We start from the raw sequence: 27,592 nt of genomic DNA, 5'->3' as shown, positions 1-27,592 counted from the left end.
TATATATATGATTTTGCCCTTATTAAAGAAAAATACGTTTATTTAAGGGCAGACTCTTGTTGATTCAGGTAGTCCTGACCTTGCTGCTGTATGTTCAAACTTTTGCTTTTAATTTGTTTAAGTGTAGTTTGTTATTTTATGCTTAAAAGAAAGGAAATGTGACGCATCACTGTGTGTGGGAGAGCAGGCTGGATTTAAAGCTCTACATCTGGCTACAAAAATACAGCATGGCAGCTTTCATAAACTGTGTACTGCTGACTTCAGTTCCCAACAATGAGAGATGATTGAGACATTTGGTCTAATATTTTAATATATGTCGGTGGTGCAAATCCTCATTTGAAATACAGACAAGAATCATGCTTTCATGTTTTCTGAAAAAAGGAATGGAAGAACATGAAGGACGACTTAGAAGGACAGCACAGAGAGAATGATTTTTTTACATACGTATGTCCATATCAAATATAATGCAAAATAATAATAGTTTTCTACAAACTATATATTACTTTATTATCTTTAAGTGATTATGTATGAGATACATATTGACTAACCCTAACCATAGGGAAAGAGTTGATTAAAAAAGGTAACACTTGGTTAATTTACACTGGAGTCCAAACGGTAAACCATTGAACCAAAAAAAAGAATCACTAGAAAAGGTCCAAACTTTGCCGATTATTTTAAGAAGCCTAAACTCTGACTTTCTTCTCAAAGTCAGTAAGAGAGAGAAAAAAATGGGAGTTCAGGATGTTCACAGGCAATGGCATGCTGACAGGGCAACAACCCTTTCCTTCTTAGGAAATATTTTCATTTCAGCTCTTTTTTTTTCCCACAACAAGATGAGAGCTGAGCCTCCAGTGGTGACATCGCAGTAAAATATGACAGACAACCTCGCCCGGATCATAGGCCGAGTCCATCAAATGATCGTCAGTGCATGAGGAAATTATTCTTAGCCATAACATGCACGTGTTGGATAAAATCAAAACGACTCTAGCAGCACTGCATGTATGTTATCCAGGAGATGCAGTCAGTGCTGCTGCTCCGATCTTCTAGCTCCCATTGGCCTCTCATGGGCCACGCTGCAGTCCAATCAATAACTACTCAATTACCATGCACCCAACATCTCATTCACGCCGAACCCCTGCTGTGCCGGAGGGAAGGAGGAAGAGGAGGTGAGCACAGAAGTGACAGATGGATAGATTTGAGAATGATGAACACATGACAGCACGAGATGTTTCACTGGTGCACAAAGTCAAAACTCAATGTCAGAGAAAAAGCAGGCATAATGAGATTTAATGACGAAAAATCCCACAGTGTTAAAAGTCAATAGTTTCTTTCCCCCCGTCTACAACACCAGCACTTATTTAAACGAGAAAATTAATTAGTTCACCCATAAAACAGCCCCATTAAAGTTTAAAGTTTTCAGATTTGATGGCTTTGATTGAGCATTTTGACTACATCTGCACCTCCCAACACACACGGCGCACGGCGCACATCCATGAAACTATAATTAATAGCCCGTCACAGCTGTCAGCAGCGCTCCCTCCTCATCTTTATGTAATATTACAAAAGCTTGCTCTGGCTTACCTCTCTGTCACGCTGAGCAGATCCAAATGGGAGCCGGCTAGTTTGACCTTCACCAAGAGCAGCCACAGAGGGAAAACTACTTAGTGTAACGAATATTCATAATAGTGTTGCTCAAAAAGGCCTCCTACAAGTCTACTGACAACAAGTCATGTCTGAAGCTGACTGGGCCTTTTTTTTGTGTGTGTTTCTAACATGTAGTGTGGCAACAAGTGGGCATTTTGACAGATCATAACAGGATGAACAGCTGTTGATAGCTTGTAGATAACAATTTGCAACAGAACTTGACAGTAATTATCTTCGGTAAATAAAAGATAAGAAAGTTTCTTTTTTATAAAATGTTTCACAAATCTGCTAACAATTAGCTGTTTGTTATCAGGACTACATGTAAGAATCCTTGACAATGAAACGCAGCAGTTGTCTTGAGTGGGTTTGATGATGCTCTTTATTGGTAAGAGGATTTTAAAGACTTAACTATAGTGCAAATTTTCTCATATTGTGTGTCATTAAAAGATGAGCAAACATTTCACGCAAATTGATTTAATTCCAAGTTTTTAACTGTCTAAAAACCCAAATAGAATTCATAATTATATAGGAAAAAAGTTTAATATCTATCTTAAAAGCTGAAATCAGAAGATGGATGCAATGTTTAGAAATCAGTCAACATTTTTGCAGATTATTAACTAATTCTTGAAAAATATTCATTCCAATGAAGCATAATTATTTGCTATGAAGCATTTCACATGCATTTGAAACGTGGGGTTTCAGTGCTGTTTCTCTGCTTGAGTCATTCTTTTCAAATGCTGCTAACAGTAAGGTGACAGAATTATTGGTGCTCCTCCTCATGAAAGCAGCAAACTTTGTGTTTTTGTTTTTTGCAATCATAATTTTTATGACTAAACCACATTTCAGTCAGTTTTGATTGTTATACATTTATCTTGTTAATGTGATGTAATAATGACATCACATAAACCATAAAAGCTGCTTGTATTCCTCATTAAGCTTGGACTTTGCAAATCAGTATATTTGCTTCTTTTTTCATTTAGATTAGATTTAGATATCATTGCTAGTTTTTACTTTATTTCCGTTGTTTTACTTGCAATTTCAAATGAAGTTTTAATCTAATCTAAAATCTACTTTGTTCAGAATCACGACAGACGTTTCCACAGATAAATTTTACTCCTGCTAATTGTCCATCAGTTTCTGATCTTGTGGTCACACAGCCAGTTAGTTATAACGCGTGTGGCTGTGATGAAGCCGGTCATGTGTGTCATCAGTATGCTTCACATATTCCCACCCTCACTTACTCCTCTCCATCAGAGGTCACTGCAGCTTGTTAGCTCAACACTCTGGAATAATTCCTGGCTTTTGTTGCTAAGCTGACAGAGCTGCTGAACTCGCTTCTCTCTGGTGTTTTGAATCATTTGGAACCACACACAACTGAGTGCTGCCATTTTGATGTTTCCACCACCGTCAGTTACCATTACAGAATGTATTACTCTTCTGCTGTGCTTTAATCATTCTGTGCTTTTGGATTATAAATGCATTTACTTTATGATGTCTATAAAGATCCTGATAGTGTTGCTGATAGGGTGGTGGAGGTTGGCTACTGATGAGACTCTAAATCTATCTGAGTTCCAAAATTCTGAGGAATGCTGTTTAGGGCTGCAATACCAATTTAATTTACATAACACCCACATTTTCCTCACTTTTCTGTCATTATGGCGCTCACAACACTCTGTGTGTGCTTTAGCATCTCAGCCACTAACATCTAAAATGAGTGTTGGCATCTTGGACAGTGAGAGTTCATTTGATTAGTCAAATAGTTTATCATACAAAGTATTCTGTATGTCCAAGCAGTCCTTTGCAGTAATGCACGTCAATACTGCAAAATATAATGATATAGAATCAGTATACAAAATAACACAGTCCAGATACAAAAGAAAACTTGATTTTATTGAGATTTCAGTTTTATAAATGCTGGTACAAATATGTTCCTATTCCTAAGTGATCTTTAAAGGAGACATATCATGCTTTTAAATCCTTTTTCACATTTAAATCACTCAGTTGGGGTCTATATAAAGTGGAACAGCAATGCTTTGTAGTTGGTAAGTCCCAACATTTTTTGGCAGTTCCATTGCAAATACTGTGAAGTAATAGTTCAGAAAACACCACTAAAAATGGAGAAAAATCAACGGGTTAGAAAATACGACCCCAGAATATAAACATATCTACACATCACCGGGAGAGACTAAATTCAAATATTCTGCTTCCTAGAGACTCCAAGTTCACAATAAAATGCATTTATCAGGTACAAAACTGGATTTTTCATATGTCCTCCTTAATTCAAAAACTAACCTTAATGTTTTAATGTAATGATTTTGGCTAATAATTAACTGGGATGTATGCCTAAAAATAACTGGCACATCTGCCAAGTTGGTTTTCTCAAAAGGTAGCAAACATTTTGTTTATTCTCTACAAAAAAACAAAGTTTGAGGACAAAAAAAGCAAAGTATGCAAATTTAATCAGAGCTATTGACTGAATAGTTAGTAAGCTGAAACTGCTCATGTCAGTGTTAAATCTAATTGTTTAGGCTTTGAATCAACTGCACAAACTGCTTTTTGAAGGCGCTGGTTAAACATTTCTTACCAGAGCTTCTCTGCAAACCAGTCATAAAAAATAAAACATATTGTAATTTTACTCATTTACAAATCAAAATCATCGAACCACTGCAGTACTGAGAGATATTTATGATCCCTTGGAGGTCCACTTTATTGACATTATACTACCAATCACCAAGGTAACTTTGACCTCTATGTCAATAGAAACCTCACATCCCATCCACCTTCTTCTACCTTCTGCAGCAGTAATCTAAACGTCTTGGTTAAGGTTTTGTGCTCCTCTATAAGCTCCACTCGGGAACACCCACGGGCTCACAGAGCTCCATTCACTAGCCTGGCCTGAGTTTTGGCTCACAATAAGTGTTGGTGTTGAAAGTGATGAAAAATTACAGTAAGTAGGACAACGGGCGATGTAACAAAAACATGAGCTGTGCTTCTAGTTTCCCCTCTGATAGTTATGAATACATGAGCACATTTATCCATATGCTTATGTATTAGGCGCCAAACAACAGAAGGAAAAAAAAGAAGGAAAAAAAAACAAGGCATTGTTTTAAAAAGATTGTAGCACTTTGGTGTTTGCCAAATGAGCCGTCCCGACTGTGGAGGGTAAAACACAAAGTCCCCTAAAGGATGAAACTCATTCAAGATCAGAGCAGTGTTTTTCCTGGACTGGAGAGATGACACACTGATCTGAAAATACTCAATCCTTTAATACCAAAAACACTAACAGTAGTTCCTGTGATAAAATGCTATGCATCAGCTAGCTATATGTGATCCATCAGATCGAAATGAGGATTAAGTCCAAGGAATGTGGAAAAATAGGCACATACAGGGTTTTGATTTAAACGTGTGCAAAAATTGCATTTTGTCAAAATATAATGAATTAATGCCTTATCAATCTATCATTTGAATGGTCTGAAATATAATCCTAAAAAACATTTTTGAAGCATTTTTTGAGCAGTAGCAACAAAAATACATGATTTTGAGGAAAATTTACTTTAAAATTGGAATTTTTCCATGTGAGCTAGCAATGTTTTTGTTTCTTTCCAACTGGGAAATCTTATACAAATACTATTTGAGGTTTCCTCTTTATATTAACATAAAAATTACTCAATAAATTTACATAAAATTAGGATTCAGACCAAACAGTAATGTATTATTGTGACCAACAAGACAAATTAAGTCATATCTCTGGATCCACTTATCAGGATGATCCAGGTATCAAAATGTAGCTTTTAAAGCAGGAATCTGAAAATGTAGTTAGGCCACTTTGAACAAATTTGACTTAAGGGCTCGACACACGGGCAGCGACAAACTACAGTGATTAGCGGCTGTCATCGCAGCCAGGGTGAAACCCGACACACGGGATGCGATAGCGATCGCAGCGTTGCGAATCGCGCTCTCAGGTCGCTTGTCTTCACAAAATTTGATTGGTTCTTGACTCGGACAGCGGGTGTGCATTATGGACGTGTAAACTAAACAAATCTTGCGATGCTAATGATATTGAAAAACAAACACAAATTAAGATACAATTTTATGAGGAAAAACTTACCATAAACTTCACCCTGGTGCCAATAAATTCCCACAAAGCTTTTTAGTAATCACTTGGTGAAAGTGTTAGCTAACTGCAGTGTGTAGCATACTCTCTTCTCATTGGTCAGTCAATGAAACCCTCGCTGATTGGTTGTACGCTAAGCGACAGCGACAAAAGTTCAACATTTTTCAACTTTCATATGTCGCGTCGCAAGCTCGCGTGTGCACGTCTACAGGACTCGACACACGGGAGGCGACGTCGCTYGCTCTCCATTCATTTCCTATGGAGCCTGTGCGGTGAGGCGACAATCGCTTGCTCTCTTCCAGCTAAGCGACCGGCGAAAATAGTGCATGTGAAATTTCGCGCTCGTACACGTAGACGTGCACACGGGAGCTTGCGACGCGACATATGAAAGTTGAAAAATGTTCAACTTTTGTCGCTGTCGCTTAGCGTACAACCAATCAGCGAGGGTTTCATTGACTGACCAATGAGAAGAGAGTATGCTACACACTGCAGTTAGCTAACACTTTCACCAAGTGATTACTAAAAGGCTTTGTGGGAATTTATTGGCACCAGGGTGAAGTTTATAGTAAGTTTTTCCTCATAAAATTGTATCTTGATGTGTGTTTGTTTTTCAATATCATTAGCATCGCAAGAATTGTTTAGTTTACACATCCGTAATGCACACCCGCCTTCAGAGTCAAGAACCAATCAAATTTTGTGAAGACAAGCGACCTGAGAGCGTGACTCGCAACGCTGCGATCGCTATCGTGTCCCGTCTGTCGGGTTTCACCTTGGCTGCGATGACAGCCGTTAATCACTGTAGTTTGTCGCTGCCCGTGTGTCGAGCCCTTACGTGTATGAGTGCGAAATTTCACATGCACTATTTTCGCCGGTCGCTTAGCTGGAGGAGGGCAAACGATTGTCGCCTCACCGCACAGGCTCCATAGRWAATGWATGGAGAGCGAGCGACGTCGCCTCCCGTGTGTCAAGCCCTTTAATCCTCATTTCGATGTGATGGGTCACATATAACCCAATTAACCCATTGAGTTTGACAGAGTATTATTAAAAGTGTCAAATAAATAAAAGTGGTATGGTAACACTAAAGGTAGCAAACTGGTTAATAAAGCAGCAATCAAGTTTACAAACACTCATCATGGGCAAAAATGTCCTGTTATTTGGAAGCTTTCACTGATTTATATGAACCATTCCTTTTCCAGTTTGTAATGATTTTAAAACATACAATTTAAATGATTTTTAATAGCAGTAAAAAAAGTCAACCTTCAAATGACATTCAGGATTTCTTAAACATACGTGATTTTCTGTAAAACAAGTGATAAATTTGTGAATTTTGTACAAGAACTTGGTTTTGAAATAGTTTTTCCATACAGACTGTCCCTCTCCTCTCCTCACTCATTCCTGCCTGCTGAGATGTTCCAGCAAACACATGCATGCCTTGGATATGGCGGATTACATAATTGGAAATGTTAATGGTGAATATTAATCCACAATGGCCCATATTTGGTTTTAAAAGCCAGCTGATGGTGATGTGCAGAACCTGTTCAGTGAGAGCAAGCTCCTAAATTATTTCATGCACATTTGTGATAAAACTTTTTTTTCTTTGACTCATATAAGGCTGTGTCAATGTGCAGATCAAAGAAAAAAAAGCTCTTGGAAAACCAGAGAGCTTTTGGTCGCCTTCGTATCAGAAGTGCAGTCGGTGGTAATTAGCTAGCTGAGCAGCAGAGCGACTGTGCAGTTCTGACTGAGCCTGCACCATGGCAACACACAGGGTTGTTTCTGAGCACAGCCTCTTCTCTGCTATCCTTTCCTCCCTCCTCTTTCTCCATTTCCCTTCCTCTTTTTACTGGTTCTTCCTTTGCTTTTCACCCAACCTCTCGTTTATTCATCTCTGGGTTTTTCTTATTTTCCAACTTCCTGTTTCTGTCTCTGTACAAATCTCTCTCATGCATTTTGTCCTCTCTTACATCATGGCAGGCCAAATCGACGCAACATAAAAGGCACTCGCAGGCGCATATTCGGCGAGGCTTCGGCGCTGCTGCTTTCCTCGACATTCTGGACATACAGACTGAGGATTTCTATGGCATATGGCATATCAGTATGATGTCTTTATGTGTTCTAAATTTATACCGGACTGTGTACACTGTGCATTTTAATAAACAGAATAACAAAATGTGTGGTTTAACGTATCAAAAAACATTGCGCGATCATCCAAAGAAAGATGCTCGGTGTAATTAAAATTGTTTGCTGTATGAATTTTAGTCATTTTTGTGTTCCATGAAATATTCACTCCTCATCAAATAAAACATATTGCCCAGACGGACGCCAGACAGATTGCTGTTTTTCATCAAATATCAGCTGAATTTAATGCTGCAGAAGTGCAGAATGAATGATGGAAGATGTAAATAAATTACGGGTTAAATTCAAGTCACTTGTTCTACTTAAAGAGTCATGAGGGTAAAAGAGGGATTAAAGAAGTGGAGAAGTAATGAATGAGAGCTACAGTATAATTGCAGACACAATTTAATGCTTAAGTTAGACTGTTTATTCACAATATGAAGTTTATGACCTATAAATCAAAGAAGTTATGATATTTAAACAGATAATTAGCAGAACCTCAGCAGATACAAGCCACAGATCTGATCCGTCTGTCACAGTTCTACCACTCAGAACTCTGAATAGTCTCCATGCAGCGTGAGATGATGAAATATTTTCTGTAAATGCTTCCAATTTTTCGGATGTTTTAATACATTTATTCTCCGAATTGTGTGTCTATGTGTGTGCTTTCAGAGTTGCTGTATCTACAACACATTCTTCGCTCTACGTTTACTCTTATTAAAAAGAAATGCATTCTTTTTTTTATATTTTTCAAAGACAAGCCTTCATTATCACAGGAAAACAATAAACCTTGCTTTTGTTTTTCAACCAAAGCAGCAGCAAATGACACTGAAGGCGTCCAGTCAACACTTGGCCATGTGACCTCGTTATGCCTCAGATGTTAATGTGCGAAAGAGCCGAGTGCATTCTGCAGCTGTAAATGTGTCAATGAGAGAGGAAAATTCTTCCCTGCATTCTGAAACAGACATAATTTCACAATAATGTGTTCAGATTTCTTTCTGACTGCTGCTTAAGACACAAAACAACACAGCTGACTGCTTTGTTCTCTTCTCGCACGTCTGAACTTGCGTGACTTAAGCTCGAGGCTAAAGAGATGGCAAGCAGACCTTTTAAACAGCTGTTCATTATAACAGAAATCAGTCTAGTATAACTTCTCCAAAGTTTGATTGCCTAAATAATCTCTGTCAAGAATCAAGTCTATTTTGTTTACTGTAAAAGTATGGTGAGAACTTTGCTTTTCCACTGGCAAACATTTTCCAAAAGTGGGCACACTTGAATAAATAAAGCCAAACACATCTTGTATTACATGTAACATGAAAAATGGGCCATGGCACCTGGAATTAATAAACTTGTTTAAAATGTCTTACCTACCAGTGAAAATACTAAAGTCTATAAATTAAAACTGTATCCTCATTTAGCAGCAAAGCCTGGTCTAAAAACATGCAAATGACTTGAAAAATAGTGTCTCCTTGAACATCCTTGAACTGTTGTGATCTGTAACATGTTTAAAGTACAGTACAGATTGCTCTGACATGATTTATTCTGTTGTATCTAACTTGAGCCTTGAAAGTTTTCTAGTCATGTAGTAGATAAAACAAATATATACCCCAAAAAGTTAGATTTCTAATTATTGTAAAATATTTTAAAGGGGGGTATTTTGTATTTTCCAGGCACATAATTCACTTACATTATCTAGGAACTGAGTAATTATAGGGGTGAAACTTTCATCTTACATTAGGAAACATACATTTATGTCTGTTTTCAAAGTTCAACAACTAGAGGATTTTATATTAAAATTCATACAAAACAAGCAATTAAAACGTGAACAAAAAAATGTTTGTCCTATTAGCAAATTTGAACAAATAATTATGGTTCCTTCTTGTCTGTATAGCGAATATCTTCAGTAAAACTTGTCAAGAACCAACAAATAAAATTCTCATAGATATTTTGACAATTATCGTCTGTTTTACATCAGTACATTTGACTGTATTTCAATCGACGCTCCTAAAAATTGCTCTTAATAAAACTCCCTGTTACTGACCCCCGGCTGACCCCCATAATAATGAGGTAGCATTTCTGCCGTTGTGTTACATTGTGAAGAAATACAAACAAAAATGCAGACACGGAGGAAAACAAGTAATAAAATCTGTGAAAACAGTTCCAGAGTAGACCTGTTTCGCCAACAGCGTAATAAAATGTGCAATATTAAACTGGGACTGCTTGTGTTGTTTAGTTTCACAACATAGTGAGAGCATGATCTTGGTTCTCTTTCTGTCTCAGAAACCGGAGACGCCGGTTTCTGTTTTTTTCTAAACTTAGCGGGCAGATGGGATCAATTTTCACTAATAGAAATGAATGATAATGAATGAGGGCGGGGGGGAACGTGTGTCAAGATCATTTGTGGCTCGGTGTACATACAACAGGCTTTGGTCTGGATTATGTTAGCTGTCAGCTCAGTGGGGGGAAACAGGAAGTCCATGTGAGCCAATTATACGCAGTCTCAACACACAGAGATCACATGACAAGCAGATTATTCAACTGATGGGAGCTCAAAATGGCTGCTCATTTAAAATATGTCTGTATGAACTGAAACTAAGCTGAAAACATTGTTAACTAGCTAGAATCACATAAAAATAAAGGATTAGCTTAATAAAAAATAAAATATAACTACTGTTATAGGTGTTTTAAAATGAATAAAAATATAAATTAACTATTTTTTATATTTTTTGGCAAACATTATAAACAATGTTGCTATTTCCTAATGTAGAATGCTTTGAACACATGATTCAAAATATTAAACATTAGAAATATTATGCTTTCTGTTGACATTATAATGTGTTTTTAAATGGAAAATATGTTAAGAAAGATAATTATTATGGGACAGTTGTGGTGGAGTGGTTAGGGGAGTCCTGTAACCAGTGGATTGCCAGTTGGATCCCCCATTCCATTTGTCTCAATTGTTGTGTCCTTGGGCAAGACACTTCCCCTGCCTTGCCTGCTTGTGGCGGTCAGAGGGCCCAGTGGCGCCGGTGGATGGCAGCCCCGCCCCGTCAGTGTGCACCAGGGCAGCTGTGGCTACACTGTAGCACACCACTATCACTGTGTGAATAAAAGGGTGAATGATTTAAGTGTGAAGAGCTTTGGAGTCTGTGGGGAGTTGAGAAAGCACTATATAAGCCATTCACCATTTGCCATTATTAACCTAAACTGTGAATAAAATGTTAACTTCGGAATGAGAGACTCTGATGCGAAAACAACGTATTCTATCATGTGAATCACTTCAAAATGCTGCAAAATTGTGTTCAAGTTCACATTCAAAATGTTATTCTTTTTTTATTTGTTAGGCTGAAAGCTGTTCGGTGCTTTTGCCTCCTTTCCAAATGCAGCTTTACACCTCAAAACAAAATCAAACCTTTGATTTGCTCAATGTTGGAAAAAAGAAAGACGGAACGAGGCAAAAGGCAGAACAAAACAAGAATGATAGAAATGAAGAACAGACACACACACACACACACACACACACACACACACACACACACACACACAGATCCAGTCACTTACAACCTCAGCTTACCTCACCTCAGTGACNCACACACACACACACACACACACACACACACACACACACACACACACACACACACAGAAATGAGAGGCCAGACCAAATTGCCAAAGGGTTGCTTGGATAATGCATTAGACAGAGATGGTACTCAGAGCAGCTACACATGGTAGGAAATGCATACACACACTTCACACACACTTTTAGAAAATGGAAAACACAACAAAACAATCTTCTGTTTCAAGTGAGAGTTTACATGAGAAATATTGCTCACTGTGTCCATCTCAGTTACTTTTCTATTTAACAGGTTTCAAACACTCTGCTACTACCAGACGGAGCCATCCAGGGGTCATAAGCAGAAATAAAATTTAAGATTTCCCTCAATTTAGGAAAACTTGTGCTCAGATTTGCAGTAACATTGCTGTCTGCATGCAGCTGGTGTTGCACTTAGTTTTGTTTTTCAGTTTGAATGAGGAAATGGACAAAATTGCACCACTGGAAGTGAGACAAGGATTTAAAGTGCCTGTGACATCAAATTTTTTTAATAAACATGAATGCATTTTTTGGAAGATAACATAATTGCAAAACAAATTACATGTTGCTGAGATGGACGGTTGTTTAGATATTTGCATGTGAAGAAAGAGGAAGTGAAGTCAAAGGGGAATGTCTGTATGTAAACAGAGCATTGCTACAAGAGCTAACAAAACAGAGTGTAGAGAATTTTTAGTCACTTTCAAAGAGAGATGAAGAAGGGTTAAAGTTTAAATAATTTTGTTTTAATAAACAGAGACCAGCGAGTTTATTTTATTAATGAGTTCCCCTTTGATGTCACTTCCTGTTTCACTTTGGCTGAACCAAATTCAAAAGAAAATAGGCCAGTTATGTGACAAAATGGGTAAAACCATGTGTATTATGCCATTTTCTTAAGTATAAAGATGCTTTCTTTGACTTTTTGTATTTGAAGTATAAGCATGTCATAAGCACTTTAAGGACTGTCTTCAAATGACAAAATGGGGCTGTGATAATCTTCAGAATTGCTTGTGTTTTCACCTAAATCACATCAAACACTTATTTCTCATTCAACATCATTCCTTTACCTTTCAGCTACTTTATTGATTAATAAATGTTTTCTTGATTTAGATTACGGCTTGGTTTGATTAAAATTTAGTTGTTTTCTGCAGTTTCTAGTGGTTTAATGGCTTGTTTAGAGGTTTGTGAACTTGGATGTAAGAATTTGTCCAACAATTTATATGTTTAAATGGTGATATTGTAAGCAAATCTGTGTGAACAGTGGCAGATTAACTAAACTGAGGGAATGGATTTCTATCACCTCAAACTTTATTTTTTACTATGCCTCAATGAGCTCCATATAAAACTGAATTAAAACAGCACAAAATAAGAGTTTAATTTTGTAATTTATATTGTGGATTATGAGGGTAAAACAGGATGAGTCAAAGACTAATTTAAGGCTTTAAAAATAAATTAGGTAATTTGCGTTTTTGCTAAATGAAAATGACTTTTAATCAATGGAAAGTGATGGAGTTTGGTTCCTAAAAAGGGAACCAGTGATCATTGATAGTTGTGTCTTTATTAATGACACGAAGGCACAAAAATCCCAACCCCATCTATACACAACAAAAATTCCTCTGATCTTTTTATTTAGCAAAATCTCTTCTTATTTTCCAACCAGTTTCATTTAGTTTTTCATATTTTACATTTTAATAAACAATACTGAATCACACCAAAATTAACTAAATGTTTCCTGCAGATGTTGTAAATTAAAAGTCTATTTAGAGTGAAAGGGATTATGCCTTTTGAGGTACAGAAAAGCTCTTAATGTGAAACATTTGAGCAGGAAGTTATGGGTGTCATTGGCAGAACCTTAAAAGTAATTTAAAAATAGCAAAGAAAAACAGGTATCACGTGAACATTTTAGAGATATTAAAGCTGTGTGTAAAACAACAAGGAATCTGAGGTAAAATTGAAAGAAGAAAAATACTCAAAGATATTCTAGTGAAATATTATACAGCTACATTTAAAAAGGAAAAAATCAGAACAGATAAAGGCAGGAAGATCATACATCGTCCTGGCTCAGAAAGCCAGTGTCTGGTTCTTGCTTTAGGCAGGACTGACCTCCTGCACCAGATCTTACTGCGGCGAAGGAAAAGAAGAATCTCTGTTGGTTCATCAGTCTATTCTGCTGATCTTGTCTAATATGTAGAGCAGCTTGTGCACAATCTTTCTGCTGTCAGCTCTAGGGGATCCGTGGCAGACCCCAACACAGAGCCTTTTAATTAGTTTGTTCAGTTTTTTATGCACCATGTGATTGATGTGGATTTCTAAAACAGAACAAAGGTTCACTCTGATATAAATAAAAGCCTGGCTGGCGTTAATACAAAGCTTGGCTTTCACTGACCAGAAAACACTGCTCAGTAACTGTATCAGTATGTTCTACTATGCTACAGAGCTTTTTTTTTCTCCTTGGTTATTTTATTCAGTTGTTAACATAGTTGTTTTTTTAATACTGACTGTTTGGGATTAATATACCGTACTGTAAAGAGTTACCAAAATAACAGCTGATGTGACGGTTGAATAAAAGCCCTGTTGAAAGCACCCCCACAAAAACGAAGAGGAGTCAGAAGGCTTAGGGAACTAGCTCTTCACCAATATTGATTGCATGGACACATATTCCATGGCAACATGTGGGTGATGGATCTGGTGCACATTGCAAAGCAGGAAGATATATTTTTTAAAATATTTTTAGACAAAGTCTATCACAATGTGTCTTTTTTATTAACTGTAGTAGAGTTATAGCATTTACATTGTCACCTTATGTTTTAATAATAAAATTAAACAAATAAAACCCCTCTCTTCTCAGCCTAACAGGAAATTGAATGCTTCCATCACTGATTCAGCAGTCCAGCCTGCCCCACACAACACTGTCATGTTTCTAGGCCAGTCTCTACTGCGATCAGCAAAAACCACTAAATAAAACAAAACAAGCAAGCAAACAAACAGCTTTTCCCTCCCTCCATTCTTGTTTTTGTCTCTCCACTGCTCTCCTGGCTGGCAGCGAGAGGTGGCGAGGGAAACAGGCGAGATGATATGGGGCAGAACCCTGGCCAGGCCTCTGACAATGACCATATGGATCACAGGGACAGGCAGCCTCGGCTTCCAGCAGGACACACACACCTCCACACACACTGTTCGCAGCCTCGGGCTATTACACCTGTAACACTGTCTAAAAACCTTTGCAAACTATAAATCACATAGCTGAAATTGACTTGTAGCAATTAGTGAAGCCTTTAATGAGAGTGTTGCTAGAGAGGTAACAAATTCCCCTAAATTCATAATATCAGGCATCAACCTCCACGCTGAAATAAAATGAGCAGATGCAGTTTGTGAATGCAGCACAAAGGCAAAGAATAACAAAGCGACTGAGTGAAGGCTTTTAAGTTAAATGTAGGAGGCTGGATTTAACACAGTTCAGGCTCTGGGTCACAGCTATAGCTGCGCCCTGTTATGTATCAAGCTCTTCAGCTGCCATAATGATGGCCAGCTTGTGTCTTTATCACATTGATGTCAACGTCTGACTGGCCTTTTCTCTGAAGCATTGCCCCCCACTTCCTCTCATGGTAGAAAAAGCAACATTTTGTTAATGTGAACGGAAATATTTAAGGAGTACCTTATCTCCCTCGCTCTATAGGGCCTCACCTATAATTCCATATTCTCTTTATCACTAAGTTTTCACTGTTCAATATTAATTCTTAGCATCTGACCCATAAAGTTTATAGCACGACTTTAAAAATAAATTTTCTTGATAAAACATGGATATTTTTATTTTACAAATCTCCATAAATACTAGCCAATACGTAGATAGTAAAATACAAACACCTACAAGGAAGATATTCCCTTGTCATTCACTATACACATAATTTTATGCATATTGATTTAGCCAACAAGTCTATATCCTTCTCAGAAATATTTCATTATTAATAATATAACACTGCCCAGGAAATCAGAGTTAGATTTTGAAGAAGACTAAGTTGTAATTCAGACTTCAGGAAGCATTCTAGTTGTTTTTTCCAACCACAAACTTGTATATTTTGATAACCGAATTCAGAATAAATTTAGAATGATGCAAAGCAATCTCAAATTAAATTTATGTAATGACAGTAACTGCTTGATATGCGGCCCCTGAGATGTTGATTTTCAGTAACTGTGCCAGATTAGTTGAATAGCCCTTCTATATGGTATTAACAAATAAACATCATTTTGTGAAGGAATGTATATCCACCTTGCATGCTTCGAGTATTGCTAGAAATGACACTCAGCTACTGCCACACTAAATTTGAGTTCAATATCTGCATACATAACAGAGTTATAGCCATTTTTGTTCTCCTGACAAAATCTTTAGCTGTGGCGGCCATCTTGAAATGGTTTGGTTCCAAAGCTTATGAACTGTAGATGTGCATACAATAATTCCTTTCTGAGAGTTTTATTAAAATCCATCCCTTGTATTACAATATATTTTCCTGTCAAAAAGTCTAGACTTATTTGATTCTGTTTCTTTTTAGCAAATGTGTTCTTTTCAATTCCCTTACAGATCAGCATAGATTCTGCACCAGGGTTACAGTATGTTCTCTGGTGGAGGCATTTAGCATACCTCTTTGTCACTATTGGTTGCTGATGTTTGGAGTTTAAGAGCTCAAACAAGAACTGACTGAAACAGCAGCAAATAGTCAGAAAAATCAGATCTTTTGCAACTCCTGATGATTACCAAAATAAACTAAACTGCTGGAGTAATGTGTAAAAGTCAATTGGAAGTTGATTCTCCTTCAAAGCAGAAATTATTTTAAATATGGATAACATTCAGAACAGCTGCCGAATGCCCAAAGACAAGCAATCTTAGTAAATTTAGATAGAAGTAAAATGGTGCAAACCTGTGAGAAATTCCACATACCTCCAAATTACAGTTCAGACTCTAATACAGCCTCCATTATTAGTTGTTTAAACTCCATGTCTCACTTCCAATGATCATTGCCTACTCCACCCTGTTCTGCCATCTTTTGTTTGATAACAGATATATGATTGTCTAGTGATACAGAAACTTTACAAATTGATTAAAAGATGTAACAACAAAATACTTTTTCATCTAGCCTTACATGTTCAAACCAGAGACTGACCCCGAGGGAGAGGAGAATAAAGACGACAAACCTGCAGATATGCAGATTTGGACAGTTGGTAAGCCAGAAATCCATGATCTTTTTACCAGCTCCGCAGCAAATACCCTGATGTTACAGTTTAAAATTCGTAAAAGTGAATTGAGAAAACTGAAAGAACTGAAAAATAACCCAAACAGAATTTACAGATATCTACGCAGCATCAGGAGAGACTCAATTAAACTTTTCTGCACTCCTAGAGACTCCAAGTACACAAAAAAATGTATTTAAGAGTTAAACAGTAGATTTTGCATATGTCCCCTTTAATAAATCCAAGCAGCATATTTACATTAACACCTCATACTGTCACAGTGGTGGAGGTTGATTTTGGCTTGTCTTGCAGCCACTGGAATGCGTACCTTGCTGTTATTGAACTCCTCTTTATTGCAAAAGAGTCCAGAGCCAAATGCGTAGCTTTGTCCAACAGCTGAAGCTTATTTAAGACTGGTCCACACAAAAGAACAATGGGCCTCATGCAAGAACCGTTCGTACGCACAGATTTGTTCTTAAGTTGTGCGTACGAGTGATTTAGGAGAATTTGTGGCATTCACCAATGTTTTCGTATTCTAAGATTTTTTTCAGATACTAACAAAATTCACGATTGGTCCAGACCTGTCGTATATTTTACGAGCAGTCAGTCTGCTGTTATCCAGATGGGTTTTCTTCACTAATAACTTTATATTTCATTAGTTTGAAGATTTTGAGTTGAAAATAAATTACACTCCATAATTATGTTGACAATAGGCTATTCTGCTTGAATTAGAGTTATAATTTTAAATGTAATAATTTAGACTAACAATATAAATTGTCCGTTCGTCTATTTTCCGCCGCTTATCTGGGATCAGGTCTCGGTGACAGTAGCAAAGAGACCCCGCACTCTGCCCAGCGACACCTTCCAGCTCGTCCTGGGGGACTCCGAGACGTTCCCAGGCCAGAGGGGATATATGATCAAGTCCTGGATTTTCTCCAAAGTGCCAGACATATTTTGAAAACATTTTAAAATGCTTATTTCAAACCCGCATCTGGGGGGGGGGGGACCGTGCGCAGCGCTGTGTCTTCTGAATAAATGAAAATGAATTAACACAGTTGTTTATAGTTTTAGCAGCTCTTTTTATTCCACAGCTGACCTGCTAAAAATGACAGATTTTCTTTTCTGGATCTCTGACAGACGGACTTCAATCTCTGAACTTGTAAAGTTTTTATTTTTTTAGTTTTCGCTGTCATTTTTCCTGAATGAACACTTGTATCTGAGGTAGGAAACACAGCCTTATATGGTGTTTTTGGGGTGGTAATTATGCTAATCTCCACTCACGTGCACGAGCAGCTGGATAGAACAGGTGTAATTTACGCAGCTCATTTACACACTTTTCCTGAAGATAGAAGAGTTTGTTGAATCTGACATGACATGTTCGTACGAACCCTTCGTACGAACAAAAGTAAGAGAAATTTAGGATAAGAATACGAACATGTTCTTGCATGAGGCCCAATGAGCTCAAACACATCAGTAAATCTGGCAGAATAGATAAAGAAAAATCAAGTTGTTACATTGGTCCATTAAGAGCTCAATCCTGGACTCGACTGAGACATTAAGAAATCTGTGTATAAACAGATGTTCATAAAATGTCAATGAAGTGAAGCAGTGTTGTATAGAAAAAGCTACAAAAATATCTGTCCTGACAATATCATAAATTGATAAGGCAGTAAAGAAGATTACTTCAAGCTATTGTGCTAATACAGTAGATGGTATACAGCATGTCTATGGCAAAACCTTAGAAAATGAAATTAAAATGCCAAATTGTGTCAGTTTGATGTGTGATGTCTGTGTTTGGGATGTACCTTGCACTTGGAGTTTTAATTTTCAGAGAACAATCAACGCAATACAAACAATAAAAAATTCTGCTGACTCAGGGTTGTGTACTAGCTTTGCAGTCAATACAATGTCTCAAATTTTAGTCGAGTGATGCAGAACGAGGAGAGGTAAATTCTTAGTCTACATAGTGAAGATGTCCAATCAGGAGCATGCTCCTGAGGGACATTGTTTTTATAGCTTATTTATTTATTTAGTTAGTTAGTTAACACACGATTGCCCACTTCAAGGGAACATTAAAATCCTAAATTGTGCAAGACTGAAATAGCCTTACAGAAAATAAACTTCATCTAAATACCTACTATCTACCTAATGCCCCAAAAACTGGACAGTATTAATAAATCCATTCAATGAAGGAAATGGAAAAAACTGTGGTACTAAACTATGTGTCCACTGAATAACAGCTGAAAAAGAGACATATGACCAAACAATAACATTTTTTTCTTTAAAAGTTGGAAACATCTATATTTTTCATTGGCTCATCCTAAAAATCCAACCTGGCTTTACTCCACCTGTAACTCAGTTTCCACTGCAGTTATCCTTAACAGATGAGAAAATTCAGAAAAAATAATTAGATAAAACATCACTTTTACAGTTTAAAAAAATGTTTTTTTTTTTCACTTCTTGATGAGTTTTTCCTTTCTGTGCACTCAATTTAAAAAGAAACTTCATCAATGAGGATGGATTTTATTGCTAAACAAATAGAGCTCTCACTCAGTAAATGAAAATTATTAATGAGCGTTTAACGAAAAAAAAGGTAAATTTTGACTCCAGATGAAATTCTGTGTGCATAATTATTGTGTAAACATTACTGTGCCAAATTTTAAACTAAATGAATTATGCAGTTTATGTGTAACTCACTTGTTCACTTGCAACATTTCTATATGTAAGAAATATCTTCTACAAAACTGTAATAAAATAACATTTCTGATTTATTTTTTATATAATTACAATCCAGCTGTCTGTCCTGTCAAAATGTTTTATAAGCTAAACAAGAAAGCAGCCAAAGTCTTCAAAATGTCCCAATGTGTGAGCCTTTTTCTCTCACATTTGATAAGCCCAATGTGAACTCAAAATCTCCTAGTTCAGACGATGAAACGGACCAGGTTAATATCTAAGGGTTTTGCTGGTCAAACAACAAGTTGACTGTTTGAATGTAAAAGCTTTGTTGTGGCTCAAGGATGTGACCGTATTAAACTTAGATGATGAAAAATAATTTGTAGAAACTGAACACAGGTTTTAGTCATATAATAAAGGGTCAAAGTAGCTCATGACTAAAGATAAACACAACATTTGAACATTTTTTCCAACTGGACTGGAAGTTCTAACCTGTGAATAGCACAGGTAGTGATCTGACACAGGCCTATCTATCTGCTCCATAAAGTCCATTTCAAATATGTTTTTCAATAGACCTTAAAAATTTGCATTTTTATTGGTCTAATAATAATTCTGCAACTGGTAAATTCAGTCTATTCAAGACATTGTTGTTGTTCATCACCCTTGTCTGTTTTGAGGTTACAGGATACAATGGTGTTGCTATAATTGAACGACTAGCATCTACAACTAGGGCTAGGTAATATGGCTGAAACATGTATCAGGATATAAGCATTTCATATCAGTTGATATAGATAATTATTGATTAGTGTTTTGTTTTGCCTATTTGAAATAAGAACCTGGAGAAAAAAACGTTGATTAATACTGCCAAACTGGTGACGTAACCTTTCTTCTTTTAGCCTCAATTTCCTCTTGAGCTGTTGAAACTGATCACATGTTTTTTGCAATATATACCGTTACTGATTTATTGGTCAGTCCTATCTACAACACAAGAATGTAATCTATCATTTTTGGTGGTATAGGTCATGCTAGAGGTGGAACTATGACATCATTTTTAAAAGTTTTAAAAAGAAAGCAACAACGGCAGTAAAAGGCATTTTCATCAGCTCACTTAAAAAAACATTCAGGAGCTCCAAGAACGCTGTTCCCATGTGGATGCAGGGCTGGAACAATAAAATAACTTTGCATTTCTACAGAAAGCTGTGTAGATGGTGTCTTAATTTACTTATTGTTGTTAAAACTTTCCCAAGTAGGAGTGCACCGATTACAGTTTTCTGGCCAAACAACGATCTTTATAAAGTCAGACCTGACTATTCTGATTTTGGCCCATACCGATTTTTTTAAATACAGTGTCAGGTGTTATGTCACAACATAACTTTGATGTTCTAATTGTATTTTATTGAAAAACAATGAAAATACCCCTGAAACAATTCAAAGTGTTTCAACTGGACATTAGGTCATGTTCACAGCAGAGAAAAGGCGGACAGTGGCTGATTTTTAGACCGTTGTAGAGGTTAGATGAGAAGCTGATCTTTTCTACCAATCTTATCTAAGTATCGGTTTATCTCTGATCTTCCAAAATTAAGGAAATCGGTGCCACCCCATTCCCAAATATAAAATCTACTGACTTTCTGACTTGTATAGAAGCAAACAGAAACGGGAGCATTAATTTTCCCTAGCACTTGAAAAACAACCATGATTTTATTATGCACCACACAATAATTGATGTATAGGTTGGCAGAAATTTGAATTTAAAACAGCCCTCTAATTGGTATTCACACCTAAAGAGACAATTTGGGTATAATGATTGCTCTTTGATTCTAAGACAAATTCATTGGTAATATTTGAACGGATGACAATATCCCTGGTTTTAGATGGAGCACACAAATTAATAAACCAATGACAGCAGTAAATCAATGTTACTGTAGAACACACGCACTGACAAGCATATTTCTGATCAAGGCCTGAAGGCTTTTATAGTGTAATCACCTATGGGAGTGTTAAGCAAGAAACGCCCACTGTGTCTGTGCATTCATTTAAGACTCCACTACTACAGAGGCTTGCAATCAACAATAGCTCTGGAAGAGCATTTTGGACAGAATCTTGTTGCTAATAAATAAAATAAAATCCAATTAATATTTAAAGCTAATCATAGCCACAGAGTTGGAGAACAGACAAAGACAGATTGGAGCCTGCCGGGGGAAGAGGGAGCTTTCTGTCGGATGATCCCAGTAGACTGAGGTCTCTGCTTTTCTCAGATTTAAATTCAAAAGCCCTTGTTTTAAAAGAATGTTTGAATAATCCCAGCTGAAATCAGCCATAATTAACCTAGCAAGCTCGTGACAAAAGCAGTATAATCACTTTGTAAATAGATGACAGAGAATAGAAACTAACGTGGTTTCATTATGTATTAGGGGTGTCTAATGATTTCCTCGCATGAACATGGAAATGTTGGTGGACACAGAGCCATTTTATAATGTCAATGATGCAGCTATAAACGGCTAGCTCAGATCTCTCTGAATGACTGTGCAAAGCTTACTGCGTTTCATCATGTTAACATCCAAAAACCCGGCTTGTTATAAAAGCTTAAAGATAATGGCTGATTGGGCGTGTGTGATCACTGTCCTGCTCTCTGGCTGTGGTTAGGTTGTGGGGGAAGGGTGGGATTCACATTGGCCAACAAGGATGAGCAACGATGACTGAGGATGGATGAAGGGGTGGGGGATGATTGTGGAGGCCACGCTTTAGCCTGATCACATTAAAAGAGGGCAAATATTGGCCATTCACATAGCTGTTTAAAAAGACGGACAGACAGATGCTTTCTCTTAGTGTCAGTGTCTCTCTAGCTTCTCTTTCTGACAGCACCACCAACTGCCTCTTCTTACATAACCTCCACCCCCTCTTGGCCGCTGCCTGCCTTTATTAGTTTATTTCTCTTCTTGTCAACCTTTGCATTTTTACCCCACTGAACCTATTCCTGACATCTCATATGTAATTACAAATCTTTTAACTCAACTATTAAACCGAAAATACATCTTTACTTAATACACAAATGACACATGTATTTAATGTTTTCGCTACAGAGATTTTTTAGGGTGAACCTACATGATACAGAGAGCAAATAAAAGATTGTCAAGTTTTTTCGGAAAGCTTCTACAACAGTAATGCAGCTTTTGAAACTGAATAATGAAAATTGCATTATATTAAGCAGATACAGGTTTTTTTTTTACAAGGCAAATTAAATAGTGAATAAATTGTCTGCATATGAGTGGTGGGATTAAACAGGCTGTAGAAGTGACAGAGACTAAAATCTCCATGTAAGCAATAACTGCTTACATAATCACATCTGCTGCAAGCTTTCAAATGTGTGAAACGTGAAATACGCTTGATTGGTCTGGATGCAGCTGCAACGCAACATGAAATAAAAAAAGGACAAATTTAATTTCTTTTAGACTTCATTAAGCTGAAACCGTTCGTTGGCAGATGTAATCTGCTAATATCAGCTAGGCTGCAGCTTATATGAAGGATCCTTTTCGGAGGATTTCTCCCACTCTTTTTTCTTCCCACCTTCTTAATTCTCATTTTCCCTTCTAAAAAAACATGATCAGACATAAACGGAGGCGAAGAAACATTCACTTGTAAGAAACACAAAGCTGCTCAGACACATACTCATGCAACCATTCCTTGAATCTCAGGCTCCCCAAGCTGCCCTTCCCCCACCCTGGATCACTCTCATGCTTACATGCGTGCACCTTGCTTAATTAAAGACTGTTCTTCTGATGCTGTCCTGACCTTTACTCAACTGTAATTTATAAACACATGTAAATAAACGGCAATACCAGAAAAAAAAATTATGCATATGAAAAAGAGGAGTTTTCTTCTTTCTGTGCGACATGTAAGACAGGCAGCATTAAGAAACAGGTTGTTTATATTACACAACACGCTCATTGTACAGTGACTTTTTTACTCAAAAAGCTGCCTATTAAAACCAGTAGAGAATTTGTCTCTCTTTTTCAAGGACAAATACATTTCTTATATTTAAATTTTAAAGCCAGCTTTGTAACACTTGCTGGTTTGAGTTTAGAAAAAAACTGCATCACAGTGCTGCCTCAAAAAAATTGAAAAAAAAAAAGCTACATTTTGGGGCCTACAGTAACTGCATCAGCGTAAACCTTTGACGACACACACTAGGTGTGTTAAATCTATAAACATTAGTCATCTGCACCCATCCCAAACATCATCTCCATGTGTGTGCAATAAAACCAGATTAGTCCTGTTCCAACAGAGGGACCACAGTCAACACATAGGAAACGGAGGGCTGGAGCTGAATGCTAAATATGAACTCGGATCTATTAACAGACACAGCTGATACTTGATCAATGACTATGACAAAAAGCTCATCTGCTCCCAGGCCCCACCCCCCATCAGGCCCCACATGCCTGAGCTGACTAAAACAGTGAGTAAGAAGAGTTACCTGGTCGTACCACTCTCGGTTGGTACAGGTGCACTCAGGCCACCATCCTCCTTGTCCACTGGAGTTGTTTCCATTGACTTTGGGGCCACCTTTGGATTGACCCTTTGGGTTGGGGCCTCCAGGGCCCCCACCAGACATATTCTTGCCCTTGCTTCTCCCTAAAGTGCCCCCTCCTCCTCCCATGCTTCCACCCCCTCCTGAGGCTGGAGGGGGTAAGGTCTGGCCTCCCCCATACCCAGGTGGGTATCCATAGGGCTCGGCCTGCCATTCTCCTCCATATGCTGGGGCATCCATCCTACGCAGAGCTGCCATACGGGTCACCTCATAACATTCTGGGCACTTGCAGCAGTGGTGGTGTTTGTGCATGCTGGCTGTGGGCTGATGCTGAGATGAGCGGCGTGGCACTCTGTCGCTGCTGCCTCCTCAGATCTCACACAGCACGCTGTGATCGGCTCACAGCGCGCTAACGCAGATGGAAAAAGCACTAATCACAGGAATTTCTACAGATTCTCCCGTTTTTTTTTTGTTTTGTTTTGTTTTTTTCTTTCGTCCGATCCTGCGACTCTTCGCGTTAATCCTCTTGGATGTCGGGAAAAAGAATTTGAGAGAAATGGGAAGCAGCAACAGGAAAACAAAAAATACAAAATGGGCACGTAGTCTTTGTCCTCTTGACGTAGAAGATCAAAGGAAATATTTAAAATATTGTATGTCACCACGCAATCAGAGACCAGCCCTGATGATAGAAATTTCTTCTTGCTTCTCTTGGTTCACAGTGATACGCATATAAATTCATAGATATATATATATAGATTCTTTTGTTTATATATCATATATATTTACACACACAACTACATATAAAAATATTAATATAAACAGACAAGCACAAATACAGATATGTACAAGGATAAATGTATATATATATATATAAATATCTATATGCGTGTGTACAAATATATATATATATAGATATATAAACAATATGTATAAATAAATGATATCCGCAGATGAAAATCTTCCTCTCTTGATTCTAGATTTCTTCCTGTTCCGTCAAAAAACGTCACGTTTTTCCTCCTGCGTTGAAAATCGTTGCCTTTCGCTCTCTGTTTCTTTTCTCAGCCTGCAGAGAGGAGCTGAGCACTGGATCGCCTCTCAGCCAGCTTGCCCTAGATGTGGATTATTCAGAGGGATGTGAGCAAGCAAGAGGGAGGTGATGAGAGAGAGAGGGAGGTAGCGAGAGAGGAGGGGATGGGGGGAGAAGGATACGTAGCAGCATCCCTCTAGCAGCTCAGCCCTGACAGCCACAGCCAATCAACTCGCAGCGCCGCTATCAGCAGCAGCACCAACGCGACTGAGCGCTTCACTAGCTGCTCTTAAAGGGCCAGTGACACAAACGCCTCACCGCTGCCTGCCTCGGGTGAGAAGGCACTTCTTTACAAATTGAGCCACATAAAACATTCAACGTGCTTACTTTTTAAAAACATTTTCAACAGCCTTCATTTAAATCTGCCAATGACAAAACATGGATTCTAATCTTCCAAATTTGAGTTTAATATTTGTTTTTCTTTATAACCAGTGTGGCCAAAATCTAAGTTACAATAAACACAGTCCCACTAACTGATGACTTACCACTTTATTGGTTATCTTTATTCTAGCCACTGAATTAACAGCTTTTTTTTTTACAATGAAATGCCAACTCAGAGCTCTCTGTCACAGCACACATCTGTAAATAATCTCACAGTCGATGTGTGAACATCAGATTAAAACCCTTTTCCTCATGACTGTCACTAGACCTGACTTTCACAGCAGAGGATGTCTTTTAATCACGCTGTGATTTGCATCGTTCTTTGTCGCTCTTCCTTTTCAACTGCTGCCAAAGCAGCGCCCCTGTTGAATTATTTCACTGCTCGTGTGCAGAGCTCGGTCAAAACAATCACAGTGGGAGAAAACTGCCCCTCTGAAACCTCGTTTAAGAAACCATAGGGGAATTATTTCATGTTCACAATGATGACATCAACACATGTGTACCAACCCAATAAGATTACACGCTTGGGCTTTCGAGTGGGTGGAGAAAGAGATTGAGAGTGAGAATGTGTGAAGGGAAAAGGAGAGAAGGGGGGCCTATACGGCTTTCATGTATCTGTGGCAGTTATATTTTCAGGACTGCCTCAGAGCCATTCTGCATGCCTCTAAATTTGTGGACTGATCATAACTAGGTATAAACCATCCTGACGCCCAGGTTCATCTTTATAGAGAGGTGATGAAGACTGTTACTTTGTTGCCATTAAAGCCCTGTGTGTATGCATTATTAATGAAATTTGATGGGGGAACGAAGCAGGGTGTGTCTTTGTAGGACAGAGAGCATGTTTAGACATCACCTGCAGTTACATCACTGCAAGGCATCTTTGCCACGCTCAGATTAAAACAATTAAAAATCAGTGCTTTTTAATTTGACTTACATTAACATGATCAGAGCAACATTTTTTTCTTTTTTTCAAACTGAGCAGGATCTTAGGATGAGGGCACACTGCATTGTGTTGCAACCCTACCAGGAGGTTCACACAGCAGGCTCAGCCACACTTAATTACATGCAACAGTAACTCGCTTGATTTTCATGATATTCTTTCACTCTAACCTACAGAGATTTTCCAAGCAAAGAGGAAAAGGAGGAGGAAATCTAGCAATCTTATCGAAGAAAAAAAGAAAAGAAAAGGAACCCAGAAAAGACTGAATGCCTCAGGATACAGGCACAAACCCTTCCGAAGTCAATGAGAGAGGCAAGGCGGAGCTTTGAAGCAGCGGTTTGAAAGACTGATGTAAGCATATTGATCCAAGCACACATGACCGAGCACATGCTGCCGCCATCCCTCCAAACTTCACTGTGTTGCTCTTAGAGTTTACGTCCAATTTACCAAGTAGTCCAGTCACGGTGTACACAATACAAAAAGAAACACAATCAACATAAATACCGTATTGATCAGCATAATAGAGGTAGAAGAGAAGAGGTAGAAGAGACAGTCAGAAAAAAAAAACATCTTCTCTACTGAATAGATGCATATAAAACCAGTGGTGGTATGAATAATTTGTGTATATTGGCAAAATTTTGTAGATAAAAGTATGAAAAATATAATCAGTTTATAATCTGTTAAAGACAAAAAATGCAGCCTTTGTAACTCAAATAAAAAAACTGTAAGAGGAAGGTTTTACATTATTATTTTGAAAATATTTTTTTAAATGTGTCCTTACATAAACAGCTGCAAGAACAGTTTCAACGCACTACTAAAATAAACAGTTAACTGCTCAAAGTTTGCAAAAGATTTAATTATAGAGATGACGCAGTAATATATCACTGTACTTCCAGTTCTGAAGGAAAAATCTTTAGGTTTCATGGAAAATAATGTCACATACAATATGCCTGCTGGGTATGTTTTAACCATTTTTAATTGATAGCATTATATAAATGAGCAAAAACAAGCCTAAGTGTTAAACAAACGCATGAGTAACTGCTAGGACTGGATAACGTTTTCACATGAAGATGACTGGAATAAAAAGTCTATGAAAACCTGCTGACAAATTCAAATATATACACATGAGAAAATCATTCTGCATTTAAATAGAGATGCTTTTCTGCATCCCCACCTTGCAGCTCTCCCAACACTATCAGCTCAGCATCAGCCTGCACAACCCCTGTTACATAAACCCACCTGGACATTCTGTTACACACACACACACACACACACACACACACACACACACACACACACAC

General features: G+C 37.7%; 1 protein-coding gene across 6 annotated transcripts in view; it reads right to left on the bottom strand.

The window, feature by feature from the left end:
• Nucleotides 1-27,592, bottom strand: part of LOC106515388 (disks large homolog 3) — a 73,084-nt gene that overhangs the window by 27,932 nt on the left and 17,560 nt on the right. For 2 of the 6 annotated variants that reach the window (XM_014005207.1, XM_014005219.1), the window contains exon 1: nt 23,830-24,993. The exons of the other annotated variants lie outside the window; for them this stretch is intronic. In XM_014005207.1, the coding sequence (XP_013860661.1) occupies nt 23,830-24,195 (366 nt within the window). In that variant the 5' untranslated portion in view covers nt 24,196-24,993. Of the gene's footprint in view, nt 1-23,829; nt 24,994-27,592 lie in introns of those variants that run through there. 6 annotated transcript variants of the gene reach the window in all.

The sequence above is a fragment of the Austrofundulus limnaeus genome, unplaced genomic scaffold (genome assembly GCF_001266775.1).
Source record: "Austrofundulus limnaeus strain Quisiro unplaced genomic scaffold, Austrofundulus_limnaeus-1.0 Scaffold1, whole genome shotgun sequence".
NCBI classification, from domain to species: Eukaryota; Metazoa; Chordata; class Actinopteri; order Cyprinodontiformes; family Rivulidae; genus Austrofundulus; species Austrofundulus limnaeus.
This window is presented reverse-complemented; position numbering and strand designations above follow the sequence as displayed.